This window comes from Bos mutus, chromosome 16 (assembly GCF_027580195.1).
Source record: "Bos mutus isolate GX-2022 chromosome 16, NWIPB_WYAK_1.1, whole genome shotgun sequence".
In the NCBI taxonomy this organism is placed as follows: domain Eukaryota; kingdom Metazoa; phylum Chordata; class Mammalia; order Artiodactyla; family Bovidae; genus Bos; species Bos mutus.
The window spans coordinates 74,041,982-74,057,799 of NC_091632.1; the positions used below are offsets into that span (position 1 = coordinate 74,041,982).

Genomic DNA, 15,818 nt, shown 5'->3' on the forward strand with positions numbered 1-15,818 from the left:
AATGGCTGAAGAGTGAATACAGAAAAGTGAACCACATTCTTCTACAGATCTCTCTGCAGTGCACATAAGGAAAATTGCTTTCTTTCAAATCAGGTAAAAGAATTTGGTTATGTCAATCACAAAGTTGACTTTTCCCCTTTTCTTCTATAGTAAGATACTTTTTTTAAATGGCCCATGGGGTATGTTTAAGGTAGACATGCCACAGTAAACTGAGTTTATATCAATAAATTGAGCTTGTGTTCTCAACTCTCCTATTAGCATCTCGTTAGACAGCTATTAAACTGTAGCCCCTTGAGGCTGGCCAGGAGAAGGGGACAAGATGGAAAAAGCCACCATCTAAGGAACGGAGAGGGGGAAGATCCAATATTTATGATTTTTTGATTTGCGTGATGCTTTTACCTTCCATGTTCTCCATTAACCAATTGATTCTGTGAGAAGGTGTGTAACTTGACTGAGGTCAAAAGGCAGCTAACAAACACCAGTGCCCCGGCATTGATCTAGGCGAGTCCACTAAAAACACAAAATAAAAAATAACCCCCAAAGCAACACCTTCCCCCAAACAGCTTTCCCTTCTATAGGGGTTTATCAAGAGGCCATTTGATAGGTGGGTACGACCTCGTCGGGACGGCAACCTTGGCTCGGCAAACCTCTCACCAGGCTGCAGCCTGGTTAAAGCAGAGACCACACTGCACTGGCCAGGGGCCAACACTGCGGGGCCGTCCGGGAGCACTCAGTGCGCTCTCTGAGGACTGACTCCCAGACCCCGGGCGCAGGTGCGCGCGCACCTGTCGCCTGCCGCGTGCGCGCTGCGCGTGGGGGCGGGGTCGGGGGCGGGGAGGAGGATGAGGTACGTGCTCCCGCGCGTGCGTCGGTCAAAGCTACCCCGTACGTGCGCCGTACGTGGGCGCTGCGTCCCCGCGTCCTGTGAGTTGCGGGCCGGGAGTCGGCCCCGCGCACCAAGTGGGAGTCTGGGCGGGGCGTTTCCCGGGCGGGCGCGGCGCCCCCTGGCGGCGGGCGGCGGCGGCGCGCGCGGTCAGGCGTTCTCCGCGGGCAGCCCGCGGCGGGGCCTTGCCTCCTAGCGCGGGGTCCTCGGCGGCCTGGGTGGCTCCTTCCCCCGCTGCTGTCGTAGGCGCGGACGGCTGCCAGTGCGGCTGCAGTTGGCTCGCGGCGGCGGCGGCGGCGGCGGCGGCCGAGGCAGAGGGGCGGGGGGTGGGGGGGGTTGAGGCGACAGGCGAAGGGGGCGGCGGGCGCGGCGGCGGCGGCGGGGCCCGGGGCCGGCGGCGGCGAGGGGGGCGAAGATGGCGGACGTGCTCAGCGTCCTGCGACAGTACAACATCCAGAAGAAGGAGATTGTGGTGAAAGGGGACGAAGTGATCTTCGGCGAGTTCTCCTGGCCCAAGAACGTGAAGACCAACTATGTGGTTTGGGGGTGAGTCTGCTGCGGCGGGGGGCAGGGCTGGGCGCCGCCGGGTCCCCCCCCCCTCTCTCTCCGAACCCCTCCCCCCCGCTCCCCTTGGGGGTGGAGGAAAACCAAGGGTGCTCCGGGGAAAAGTTTTCCCGGGAGCAGAAGTTGCAGCTCGTCTGTGAGGAGGAGCGGCGTCCGGAGGGGTCCCTCCTCCGCGGCTCCGTATGGAGGTTTCTGCCTCCGTGTGGAGGTCTCTGCCCCTGTGTGTTGGAGAGCCGGCCGGGTGCATAGGTGCATATAAAGGAGCGCCCCGCCGGGTCCTAGGGCTGCTCTTTTTGTCCTTTAGTTGTTGTTGTTTTTTAAATTTCTCTCTGAGGCTTTTCTGCGTTGGTCTCTGCTGGCCCTTGGCAGCTCCTGGTCGGTTCCGTCTCCTTTCGCGATTCCGTCAAGCAGAGAGAGAAGGGAACCCACTCCATCAGGTTAGGACGGGAAAGAGATTTCGGCGACCTGGGACAAGTCGTCGGAATCTGTTGGAGTTGAAGGCAGGGGTCTTCCTCAGGGAGAAAGTTCCTGCATTGAAATGAAGTCAACTTTGCCGTTCTAAATGGGAAACGGGTAGAGTGTGCGACTGGGGGAAATGTGTGTGAAGAGAGTGTTTCTGGGAATGTTGATTCCGGTGGGGGTTGCCCGACTTTAAGTCCTTAAGGAAGACACCTGAAGGGAGGTCTGTGGGTAACCTACATGGGAAAAGTATCTGAAAAAAATAGATATATGCATATGTACTTCAAAAGAAAAAAAGGTCTGATCATCGTGAGGGGCTTTTTGAGTGAACCGTCTCTCAGTGGCGTTTCATTTGGATAGCTAGAACCCTAGACGGAAACTTCCATACTTGCTTTGCTTGATTGAATGGGAGCAGTGGACTTTAGGAAGAGTTGATGAAAAGCTAGGGGAAGTTTAGTTCCTTGGTTTTTATTTACTTTTTTGGCATCTTGGGCTGCTTATGGTTTAATTAGCTTTGTGCAGATGGCTAAAATCATTCTGAGTTTTCTGTTTTTTTTTCCTTTCAAAAGGAACTTGCACAGGCAGATTTACATTTTAAAAACAAATTAACAGCTTATGTGAAGAAAAGTTTATTTGATTTGAGGAGGAACAAGCTGGAAAAGGTTAGGAGTCCTCTGCCCCACACATTGTGTAGGAGCTCAGCGCTGATTGGATTTTTGACTGATGGGTTTTTCTTGAAAAAATGGTTGAGTATTCACAGTGTGAGGGTGTTCAGTCCGAGAACTGGAAAATATTTTGAAAACCTGGGTCGGTGCCTCAAAGGAGGTTACCTCAGTCAGAGTGGAAGAGATGACACATAAGTTGATAAGAATCGAATTCCAGTTCCTAAAGAGAGCAATCACTTCTAACTGGGAAAGTTTTCATAGAAGTGTGTTTGACCTATGGACATGCTAGGTTTTTCTTGAATAAATGAATGAACAAATGTTAAGGAATGGATAGGAATTCTGAGGACGAAGTAGTGGGCTGGGTCTTCGCAGCTGAGGGAACTGCGTGCTTAAAGACCTGAGAGCTGGAAAGGAAATGTTTTGATAGCTGAGTGAAGCCAGTAGTAAGAAAAGTGTGCTTAGAACAGTAGATTTCAAACCTTTGCAGCAGTGAATCACACCAATACATGTATTTTCATTGAGTGTTATTCTCTTTGTATAGGGAAATGCACACATATGCATGACCTTAATATTTACCCTTACTGAATGCAGTGCATTGTTTTTTTTTAATGTATCATGAAGAGATACAACTTGTTAATCATGTATTATCTACTTCATAGTACAGTGATAAGTGATATGTGGTTTGAAGTATATTGATTTAGAGAAAAAGTGGAAATAGAGGCTAGAAAAATAAGTTTGAGACTGATTATATTGAGCCATATTCAGATGGATTTAAACAATACGTTGATATTTCTAGATGGGGAGAATGTAATAGGACAGTGGGATTGGACAGTAACATTTGTTGAGCAAGTAGTATTATGTATTTGCATGAAAGGGCTTGCACTCCTGGACGACTGTTTTATCACAGGTAGAATTAGTTTTGGTTTTACATCACTGATTTAATTTGAGAGAAGTCATAAGAATCATAAGAATCTCTGAATTTAATTGTAGTGTTAAAGAATGTTGGTAAGGGTGTTTTCTCAGCAGAATCTTACTTAGAAAACATGGTAAGTTTCTTGCAAGTTTAGCCTAAGTGACTAGTGTGCTTCTTTTAATCAGTTTGTTTCTCTTAAGGATCCTTCCTAACTGATTAGGTTTCTCTATTAACAAAGCCCAGAAGCTAATTTGGACCAAATTCTAAAAAGTCTGTAGTAATAAAGTTTGAATAGTACTTTCCTTACCTCTTGCTTTTTGTCATTGTTTGCATTTGTATTTCTTTTGCCCAAATGCCGTTTTCACTTATTAGATTTCATACTCTTAAGAATATTTTTCTTTGGATAGCACCGTGTGTGTAGATAATATTATATGATTAAGCCCAAGGAGTTGTATTAGAATTGTGAGTAACAATCTTGTCTTAATCATTTCAGGACTGGGAAGGAAGGCCAACCTAGAGAGTACTACACATTGGATTCGATCTTATTTCTACTTAATAATGTGCACCTATCGCATCCTGTCTATGTCCGACGTGCAGCTGTAAGTAGAATTCATTTAGAGACTTGTTTTGAATTTGATAGTTGATCCTATTTGGCGATAACTTCCCTCATGAGTTTCAGATCAAAAGAATGAAAGGTTTATCTGTAATAAAGTCTCCTGGAGGGTCAAAGTTAGATCAATTTATGTGGATTTTTTTTAATTTGTGATTTTTTTTTTTTAATTTGTGAGTTGTGAGTAATGTTTATATTAGTAGGAGTTTCAGAGCTGTTTTTTAGGGATGTTTTAAAAATTGTGTAAGCCTGTGGGAAGACTCAGATATTCAGAACTCTAGTTTCAGTTCAGTTCGGTTGCTCAGTCTTGTCTGACTTTGCGATCCCATGGATTGCAGCACGCCAGGCTTCCCTGTCCATCACCAACTCCTGGAGCCTACTCAAACTCATGTCCATTGTATCGGTGATGCTATCCAATCATCATCCCCTTCTCCTCCCACCTTCAATCTTGCCCAGCATCAGGGTCTTTTCCAGTGAGTCGGTTCTTCATATCAGGTGACCAAAGTACTGAAGTTTTAGCTTCAGCATCAGTCCTTCCAATGAATATTCAGGACTGATCTCCTTTAGGGTGGACTGGTTGGATTTCCTTATAGTCCAAGGGACTCTCAAGAGTCTTCTCCAGCACCACAGTGCAAAAGCATCAATTCTTCGGCGCTCAGCTTTCTTTATAGTCCAACTCTCACATCTGTACATGACTACTGGAAAAACCATAGCTTTGAGTAGATGGACCTTTGTTGGCAAAGTAATGTCTCTGCTTTTTAATATGCTGTCTAGGTTCTTCCAGGGAGCAAGCGTCTTTTTATTTCATGGCTGCAGTCACCATCTGCAGTGATTTTGGAGCTCTAGTTTAATCTCAAAGAAAAAAGGATTTTTTGGCATCAAAAAGAGTCAGGTTTAGTAGACAGCTTTTTTCCCTTCCCTTTTTTTTTTTCCCCCCCTTTTTTCAGGGATTGTAGTTCCCTGACCTGGGATCAGACCCATACCCCCTGTAGTGGAAGTGTAGAGTCTCTACCACTGGACTGCTGGGAAGTTCCAGTAGACAGCTTTTTAAAATGAATTTTTTAATCAACAAACTTTTTTCATTGTTGATAAATTTATTTGTTTTCAGATGATTGAAAGGTGCCTGCTTTCTGCCTCAGAGTGCTTGAACACAGCTTCTTTGAACAAGAAATATATGTTTAGTGTCAAGTGTGTATTGAAAAATGCACTATGTGGGGTGAAAGTATTTGTGACTTGGGAAATTGTGGTATAAAATAGCAGCGTCTTGCTCTATAAAGCTCTGTTAACTCAGGTCTTTAAAAATGAAATCAGGCACTGATTAGAATGTTTTGTTGAATAGGTCCATTCATTTTGAGGTAATAAAGATAGTCCAGACTCTTTGTTTAGGTTTACATTATGTCTCTGGGGAATGACTGTAGCACATAACTGATGCCATAACTGTTACTGTGGTCCTTAGGATCTTTGGTCCCATAAGGTTTAACTATCATTTCTCTTGAATATTTGCTAGATTGAAAGGGTAGAATTTGGAAAGTCTAGGGTTCTACAAAATTTTTAACTCCTTTGTTGCTCTTTCCTTTGAGCAGACCTTCTGAAACAACTTTTTCTGACTCATAGCCCCTGTTTTCTGTTGGTGATAACATACATAATCCATTAGTGACTAAATGGTCAAGTGTATTATCAAACTTAGATACAGTAATTTAAAGAAAATTAATTCAAATCTTTTAACTTAATGGTAGTCCATGTAGACTAGTTTTTAAAAACAAGCCCCAAAAAACCTGTGCGCTCTTACTTGTTTATACTCATAAGCAGAAATTTAAATTTAACCTAACTTTTAAAAAACAAATTAACTTCAAGTGATTAAATATTGTTTATCTCGTGTCATTAGGGTGTATGTGCAGAATATTTGGTGCAGTAAAATATGGTCAGTATTTAGTATAAGGTAATTAGCCAAAATATTAAGGGTGCTTACTCATTGTTGCCTAAATAAAGTAACAGAGAGTTTCTAACTGTATAATCCTGTAACCAGCTTTTCCCTGTACTCTGCTATTGCTTGCTTACATTATGAAAACTGTGGAGAAAACTGTGGTAATGACAGAATTCATTGGATTTATCACCAAGGATGACTTGGTGCCTAAAGTATACAGTTTTATTTGTTTTGCTCACCTCTTTACAAATTGCTAATATAAGAGAACAAAGGAGAACTACTCATTTATCACAATAGACACATTTTCCAAATTTAATTTTTTACTCTTTGTCTCCTGCTTACAAATTTATGCACACTCAACAGTAGAGAAAAGAGATATGTAATGTAGAAAGTAAACAGCTGTCATTAACATTTTACTGTATAGTCTCCTAAATTTTTTCCCATTCCTAAACAACACATACCTGTTTTTTAGTCATTTTCTTTTTTCTTTATTGAAGTATAGTCAGCATTCAATAGTAGTTTCAGGTGTACAGCATAGTGACTCTGCATTTATATACATTGTGACTTGATCACCACAGTAAGTCTAAGTAGTAACCGACTGTCATCATACAACATCTTTACAGTATTATTGATGATAGTCCTCATGCTATACATTACATTCCCATGACTGACTTCATAATTGGATTGATTGTTTTTTTGATGTTGAGTTGTGTGAGTTATTCTATTTTGGAGGCTAATCCCTTACTGAATATATTGTTTGCAAATATCTTCTCCCATTCAGTAGGTTGCCTTTTCATTTTGTTGATGGTTTCCTTCATGATGCAAAAGCTTTTTTGTTTGATGTAGTCCATTTGTTTATTTTTTTATTTTGTTGCCCTTGCCTGAGGAGGCAGATCCAGAAAAATACTGCTTAGATTCATATCAAAGAACACACTGCCTGTTTTTTTCTCCTGGAGTTTTATTGTTGTATTTAATCCATTTTGAGTTTATTTTTGTATATGTTATAAGAAAGTGGCCCAGTTTGATTCTTGTTCCTGTAATAGTCCAGTTTTCCAAGCACCATTTCTTGAAAAGCCTGTCTTTTCCCTAGTGTATATTGTTGGGACATGTACTTATTGTTAATTATGAAAATTTAGTTTAAGTGCTAATTTAGTTTATTTGAAAGAGTTCAGGTACCATATTTTGAGGAGGTATGGTTAGGGTGTGAGAAACAAAAGTACTTTGGAAACCCTAAATAAAATGAACAGTCTATGGGACTAAATCCAAAACATCATGAGTAGAATTAATAAATACTTAGAATAATCCAAGGGAAAAAATAAGAATATAATTGGTATTTTGAAGAGGGTTAGGATTATTGTTTCATTTCTAATGGTTATCTTTTGTATATGTTACTGGAACTGAGAATAAAGTTACCAAAAATCAATATGCTTAAAAATTTTCAAGATTTTATTAGATTTGTTCAGTCTGGTTATTTTCTGGAAATATGATTCTAATATATGTTGCCAAGATAAGTTGGAATAAAATTCAGATGTTAAAAGTTGTTTAACTTTACTAAAGCTTCTTATAATTGTTATTGATTTGATAATCTATTTTAAAATTTTGGCTCTAGACCGAAAATATTCCAGTGGTTAGAAGACCTGACCGAAAAGATCTACTTGGATATCTCAATGGTGAAGCATGTGAGTAATTTTTAAGTTGGTCTCATTCTTAAACAGGAGTTGGTTTCCACTCCCTGTAAAATAAGAATCAGTGGGAAGAGATTATGAATTCTCATTATAAACTTCCCCTACCTGCAACTCTGTCCACGTGCTGCTTTCTCTTTCCTGTTACCGTGTATGCACTTTACTCCTAGGACCAGCTAGCCCTTCCCTGCATGTGAAGTCCATTGCCTTTTGCACTCTCAGAGACTTTTCCTTTGTAAATGGTTGCTTCTCTCTTGCATCATCAGTTCTCTTCTGAATCATTCCATTTAGGATGTACACAGTAATATCTCTCATTAACAACTTTTTTTAAACTCCCTCCTTCCTATTTGCTGGGCTTCCCAGGTGGCGCTAGTGGTAAATAACCTGCCTGCCAATTCAGGAGACATAAGATGCAGGTTCTATCTCTGGGTAGGAAAGATCCCTTGAGGAGGAAATGGAAACCCACTCCAGTATTCTTGCCTGGAGAATCCCATGGACAGAGGAGCCTGGCAATACAGTCCATGGGGTCGCAAAAAGTGGGACACAACTTAACAGACTTAGAATGCACACGCTTCCTGTTCTCTACTGCTCCATTTTTCTTCTCCTTTTTATTACAAAATTCTTTGTGAGAGTTGTGTGGTATCACTGCTTCCTCTTTACCTCTGATTCTCTCTTGAGTCTACTCTAGTCTAACTTTCTTCCTCACTGTCTCACTCACATCACTCTTATAAGGTCAATGCTGACGCATGATTGGCAGATCCTTTGGTCTCTGCTTTTCACAGCTAACCTGACCTCAGTAGCATTTGATACTGTTGACTGCTTACTCCTCTTTGGAAAGCTTTTCTTGACTTGGCATCTGGGGCAACAGACTCTTGAGGTTCTCTTTCTACTCATTGTCCACCTCACTTTTTTTCTTGATTCCTTATCTCCAACATTGACGTTTTACTGAGCTTCACATTTATAAATTCACTGTCAGCATCTTCTCTTGGGTATTGAACAGGTGTCTGAAATGTAACATATCCTAAATAGAGTGCCGACTCCCTCTTTCCCTTCTCGCCACAGACAATGAAAGAGCAGGTCTGGTCTCCCAGTGTTTCCATCTCAGCAAATGGTCCCCCATTCATGTAGTGGCTTAGGCTGCAAACCCTGGAGAAATCTTTGATTCCTCTTCTCTCATAGCTCACATCCTTTCCACCAGCAAATCCTTTCTTTATCTTTGAAAGTATGACAGCTTCTTAGCATTGTATAACCACCCTGATCCACCTTCTTCCTTAGACCATTGCACAGCCCTCTTGAAGGTCCTTGCTGTTCGTTTCCTACCGTGTAGTCTCTGCTCACCACTTAGAGGGACCTGTTTTTGAAGAGCATCTGAACTTGATTGTGTCACTCACCTGCTCAAGGCCATCCTGTACCTTCCCATCACACTTGGAATACAGCTCATCCTCCTTCCCTGACCTGCACAGTCATGCTCTGCTCATCTCTGTGACCTCATCAGCTCTCAGTCTCCCTGGTTCTTGTAGCTTTTCTGACTTTAGATCCTATGCACTTGCTATTCCCTCTGTGTTAATTTTGTTTCACATTGTCACATGGCTCACTACTCGCCACCCGATTCAGAGCTGTGCTCTAATGTTGATCCCTTGTGAATTAATACGTACGTTTATATTTTTATTTATGTTGTCATACACTTCTACATACCTACGTTGTAATATGTTGGGAATATGTTCTTTATAGTTGATTTCAGTCACATTGTAAGTTAAATGGTCAAAAATAGTTTGTCCTCTTACATACTTTTTATTACAGATCAATCTTTTATAATAAAATGCTTTTACAAACTTGCTTTAAAACTTAGTTTTTTAAGAGACGTAATCCTATATTAAGAAATGTAACAGATATTGAGTATTTCCCTTGCATAAATTTCTGATCTTACATATTCAAATATTTATCTTTTCACATATCTTTTTAAATCTTCAGCAACATCAGCCAGTATAGACAGAAGTGCCCCTCTAGAAATAGGTCTGCAGAGATCTACTCAAGGTATGTCTTGTTTCATGTTTATACTGAACTCTCAAACACCTGTCCCCAAACTGTACATTTATTTCTTTTTTTCTTACAGTCAAACGAGCTGCAGATGAAGTTTTGGCAGAAGCAAAAAAACCACGAATTGAGGTAATGGAACTTTATTTTTAAAGTGATTCTTTTTTTTTAAATGGAGATTGAAATTGTGTAGTAGTAAGAATTCTTTGCTCATTGTAGTCCTAAGAGCTTTTTTTCTTGAAAAGTGGTTATATTTGCAATTGATTAATAAGTAGCTTGAGCTCTTATATTCTATAAGATCTCTCACATACTGGCTGCATGATGGACAAATTACTTTATTTTCTTTGCCTTTATATCCTTGTTGATGGAAGTGTTGGACTAGATGAGTAGTCAGAGCCTGTTCTATAAAGGGCCAGACAAGCCCTCCTTCAGGCTTTTGGGGCCTTGTCTTCATCCAGTTCCTCCCCTCTGCACTGTAGGCAGAGCGGTGCATGAATGACGAGGCGAGGCTGTACTCCAAAAAAACTTCATAAAACGGGCAATGGGGCAGATTTGGCCTTTGTGTTGTGGTTCACTTTCCCTTGGAATAAGGTGGTGTGGGAGTTTGCTCCCCTCTGAAGAGCTGTGAACAGTTACTTTTTCCTATGTTAACTTGTCAGGTTAGATGATTTGGTAGTATTTTATAGTCAGCAAGTGGAATATTACTGTTGGTAAACAAGGACAGTTTATGTTGAATAGAACCCTTTAAGAAATGCAGCTAATGTTGAAAAGATAATTTATTAACTAGGTCAGTTGTCTTAAAACTTTACAAAGTTTTAAAATGTTAGGAATTTAAATTGTATAATTACAGTACTGTTTATTTAAGTTTATAACAAGCCTCAGATCAGTTACATATAAACATTCTGAAAATGGAAGATAATGCATTAGAGGCTTGCTTAAAATCTGAGAAATGACTAAATCGGCTATAAATAAATGACCAGTATAGGAATAACACTTGTAATCACTGGTAGGGTTAACATTACTAGAAACTGTAAGTCTTTTCATTTGATACTTGTGTAACAATCCAATAGTTGTACCTTTTGCCTGCTTCATGAACAGCAAAGCATCCACAGTTAGAAAAGGATAAGGAAAGTAACTCTTAGGGGCAAGGTTGGTTGGTAAATACATACAGTAGAATCACTGACAAAATTTCATGCCAAGATTATGTAATTTTGCTTCAGTGTACTCTGAGCCTTGTTTTTTCAGATAATGATAGAGATAATTAGCTCATTGTTGTTATTCTGCGCCAGGTGATACTCTATGTACTTGATGTACTTTGTTAACTCCTGTAATCCTCACCATCACCTCCTGAAGTCGGCAGTACCACATATGTCATCTGTGAGCTCACAGGCTCAGAGAGCAGTGACTTGCTGGGGAGCACATAACCAGGATTAGAGCCCAGGCAGTCTGGCTCCTGGCTGCTCCCCTCTGCAGGGTACAGATTTTGTGGCAGCAAAACTGAAATTTTCCACAACTCTTTGTGTGTAAAAGGAGGTTGTAACACATTGTGTACAAAATAAGTGAATTTAAATTCTTCATTTATTGGGGAAAAACTGAAATCCATGGTTTAATTATTTGAAAGAGTTGAATATCTCAGAATTGCAGATTTGCTAGGATTCTGATAACTTTAAAAATCAACAAGAAATAGCATAATAAAATTCTTTCCAGAGTATTTGTAGAGTTAAATTGAATTACATAAATAGCCATATTACACACCGAGAGTTTTCAGTTCAAATATCTGTTGAGGGCCTGCTAGGCACTTTGCCAGCAGAGAGAAACCTTGGGATCTGGTTGAAACCTAGGCTGCAGTTGTCTTTAAAATCAGTCTCTTAAGGAACTTGAGTAATATGTGTTAAACTTTTATTTTAGATGTAATTTAACACATTTGTTGAGATATTAGTCTTTGCATTCACCCCGGCAACATGGCAGTTTTAAGTTTAACATGGTTAGAACACAGTTAGAGCACGGCGTTTCTCTGGGTTTGTAGAATCTACTGATGGATTTTATACAATTTCATATTTGTTAGCCATAGACACTGACTCTGGTTCTCAGTTTTCTCATTTGTTGAATGTAGGCATTGAACTAGATCAGAGTTAGTAAGTTTTGTTTTTTAAGTAACCACTTTTCAGACTTAACTTTTACCTGAGATTCTAATACCTAAATAAGGTAGAAGCTGAGTTGCAAAGGTTGAAGTCAGGTATGAAATGGCTCATGGGCACTTTGTAGGAAGTGCATGGCGTTCTGAAGAAGATCCTTTGAAAAACATTCAGCTTTCACTTCTGGTGTTGTTCTGTGCTAAAAGGTTCAGGACCTGGGGCAATATACGAAAACCATCTGGATCCAAGATGAAAGTTTTGACTGTGGTTAAGGCTCCTCATCAGTTCAGTTCAGTCGCTCAGTCGTGTCTGACTCTTGGCGACCCCATGGACTGCAGCACGCCAGGCCTCCCTGTCCTTCACCATCTCCCAGAGCTTGCTCAAACTCATATCTGTTGAGTGGGTGATGCCATCCAACCATCTCATCCACTATCATCCCCTCCTTCTACCTTCAGTCTTTCCCAGCATCAGGGTCTTTTCCAAGGAGTCAGTTCTTCGCATCAGGTGGCCAAAGTATTGGGGTTTCAGCTTCAGCATCAGTCCTTCCAGTGAACATTTAGAACTAATAAAATGTTACTTTTCTGAGGAGAAGGAATTTTTTGTTGTATATTGTCTTTCTGAGTAAGAGTAGCTATGCTATATTATAAAAAAGCCTTAATCATAGGAAAAACTTACTAAAGTTTATTTGTAAGCTTTCAGTTCTAATCTTAGGTGCTCCAGCATACATTTGTTACTGTTTTTATGTAAAGTTCAGTTCAGTTGCTTAAGTCGTGTCTGACTGCGACCCCCTGGATTGCAACACGCCAGGCCTCCCTGTCCATCACCAACTCCGGAGTTTACTGAGACTCATGTCCATCGAGTTGGTGATGCCATCCAACCATCTCATCTTCTGTCGTCCCCTTCTCCTCCTGCCTTCAATCTTTCCGCATATCAAGGTCTTATCCAATGAGTCAGTTCTTTATGTAACTAAAAGTATTATAAAATTGACCCAAGGCCAGTGATGCCTGGGACTTTATAGGTGGGACCTTTGGCAAAAGTTACGTGCAGTGTTTATGGTTTTTTTGTTGTTTTAAAAGTTAAGTAAAATTTTAAAATATTTACTGACTATTTTCAGGATGAAGAGTGTGTACGCCTTGATAAAGAGAGATTGGCTGCTCGTTTGGAGGGTCACAAAGAAGGGATTGTACAGACTGAACAGATCAGGTAAGAATTTCTTTGATAGAAAATAGGCAATTTAGGCAGTATATATAAGTGTATGTGGAAACAGGGGTATTAACATGCTGTCTACATATATGACATTCTTCAGTGTGTGTCTCCCTGCCCTCAGTTCGAAAGAAGATGCTCGAGCATTTTTTATGATGGAGGATTGGAAGCCATTGTGCTGCTTAGGCTTTCTGGAAGTTTCTTGATTCTGATACCATATTGATCTTTTAAAAAATTATTCCATATCCAAGCCACTCATTTGTCATGAAATCTCTTATTGGTTTATAGCAGTGATCAGCAGACTTTTCCGGTAAAGTACCATATGTTAAATATTTACATTTATTGAGATTATTAACATGCTTAATTCTAGGTCAATAATTCGCTGCTGTTTTCTGTTTGTCTCTTTGTTCTTTTCAAAATTTTGTTCCCTAAAGCGCAGATTAACTTGATTTTGGATTAAATGAATATATGCTATGATTCTGTTCTGTCCTCTGTTGGCTGAGTAGTGTGTGCTGCTGTTCTCTCCGAGTGGCTGCTGGGGGTCGTTGTGTGTGGCGTGTGGCATCACAGTCTGCCTGCAGGGTCTGCCACCTTGTGTGCAGGGCAGGAACCTCAGCACGAGGCGCTTCCTGTTCTCTTTTGGCGTTTGTGCTGCTGTTGTCATACGTTTTACTCATAAACGTGTTCCAAACACCACAGTGCATTGTTCTTACTCTTGTTTAAGCATCTAGGGAAAATTGTGTGTACTATTTCCATGCCTCCTCTTCCCTGTTGTAGACTTATGTACCCGTTTTTTTCCTCTTTGGCCTGGCTGACTTACTTTTTTTTTTTTAACTTAACGTTCTTTTAACATTTCTTTCTGTTTAGGACTGCTGGTGTTTCTTTCAACTTTTTTATTTTGGAAAAAATCCCCCTCCCCCCCCCCCTTTTTAAAAAATTTTCATTGGATGTGGAATTCCAGACTACCTCTTTTTAAAGTGTGATATACCACTGTCTCCTTGATTGCATTGTTTCTGGTTAAAAATCTGCTGTTACCCCTTTTTCTTTTTTTGGTGGCAGCTTGTGGCTTGTGGGATCTTTGTTCCCTGATCAGAGATTGAACCTGGGGTCCTTGGCAGTGAAAGCATGGAGTCCTGACCACTGAACCACCAGGGAATTCTCTTTTGTGTCTTTTAATGTGGCTTTTTTCCTTTGACTACTTAAAAAGTTTTCTGTATTGCAGGTTTGGAACTATTTAATTATCACATAACTTTGGAGAGTGTTGTTCATGTTTCTTGTGCTTGAGTTTTTGAGGGGATTTTTGGGTTCATAATTTTCAGTGAATTTAGAAAAGCTTTTATACCGCTTCCTCAATTTTTTTTTCCCCCTTTCTCCCCTCTTTCTGACCTAATTACTCGTACTCATAATTGTTCAACAGCTCGCTTATGTTCTTTTCTTTTTTTGGATTGATTCTTTTTTCTGTTCATTTTGGATAGTTTCTGTAGTTTTGTATGTAGTTCTCTCATTTTTTCTTATATAATTATATTCGTATTATATTGGTAGTCTCGAACATTGTATTTTTTACCTTTACAAGTTAAATATACAGCCCATGTCTTTCTGTTGAATGTGTAGAATAGTTATATTATTTTGGTGCCTTTGCCAGTCCTGCAGTTTTTTCCAGTTTAGATTTCTCCTCGTTCTGGCTCACATGTTCCTGCTCCTTTATATGCCTGTACTGTTTGGATACCAGACATTGTGCATTTTACATTGTTGAGTGCTGGATGTTTTTGTGTTTTTCTAAATTTTCTTTTTTGTTTTGTTTTGGGACATAGTTACTCCTTTGAAACAGTTTGTTCCTTTTGAGTCTTGATTTTTTAATTTAAAGAATTGTTGTTTGAACAGTGTTTAGTTAGGGTGTAAGAATTGTTTGAACTGTGTGTAGTTACTGCCCACCATTGTTGAGACAGGACCATTTTGACCATTACGCCATCTAACGCCCCATAAATATGAGGTTTTCAGTCTGGCTGGTGGGACTAGGTTCTGCTCTTCCTCCTGTGTGGGTGCTGGACTCCGTTCCCTCTAGGTGGTTCTGTTCCTCGCTTTAGTTTCCAACTACTTATGGACTAATCAGTAATCTGCCAGAGTACTCGAGGGGTCCTGTGCAACTCTCTCTTCTCAGGCACTCTGGCCTGTGAGTTCGTGTACTCTTTGATCTTGCTGGAATCCCAGCTCTATTTTCCCAAATCAGGATATACGGTAAGTTTTGCCTGAGTTCTCCCCCCTGTGCTGTGTTGGGAACTTAACAAGGGTGTAAATTGCAACCTCCATAGGGCTTACTTACTCAGTTTTCATGTGTGAGAGATCACTGTCTTTCATTACTTGATAGAAGATATTGAGTAAACTGTTGTTTCATATATTTTGACTGTTTCAAGGTAGGATGATTAACCAATGCCTGTTACTTCATCCTGGCTAGAAGTAAAACTCCAGAGCTTGTCCAGTGCACGTTTTGATTATAGTTTAGAAAAGTGTTTGAATTTGGCTCAAGGTATGCTGGTATGCTTTCGATTTTAAGGGAAAGCTGCATAGTATTATATAAAATGAATCAAATGCTGATAACATATTGAGCATCTGCTATAAAGTACTTTCATACCTAATGGAAATAAAATAGCATACTACATAATACTACCATGTTTAAACCTGCAGGAATTCCTGTCTTTTCCCCACATGTTGTTTAAACGTATTTCAAGATTGTCATCTTGTGATTAGA

At 40.3% G+C, this 15,818-nt stretch overlaps 1 protein-coding gene across 1 annotated transcript in view; it reads left to right on the top strand.

The window, feature by feature from the left end:
* Positions 1-1,241: 1,241 nt before the first annotated feature.
* Positions 1,242-15,818, top strand: part of CDC73 (cell division cycle 73) — a 91,590-nt gene continuing 77,013 nt past the window's right edge. The window contains exons 1-6 of the mRNA XM_005897399.3: positions 1,242-1,429; positions 3,978-4,083; positions 7,628-7,697; positions 9,672-9,734; positions 9,814-9,866; positions 12,984-13,072. Of these exons, the coding sequence (XP_005897461.3) occupies positions 1,299-1,429; positions 3,978-4,083; positions 7,628-7,697; positions 9,672-9,734; positions 9,814-9,866; positions 12,984-13,072 (512 nt within the window). The 5' untranslated portion in view covers positions 1,242-1,298. The remainder of the gene's footprint in view (positions 1,430-3,977; positions 4,084-7,627; positions 7,698-9,671; positions 9,735-9,813; positions 9,867-12,983; positions 13,073-15,818) is intronic.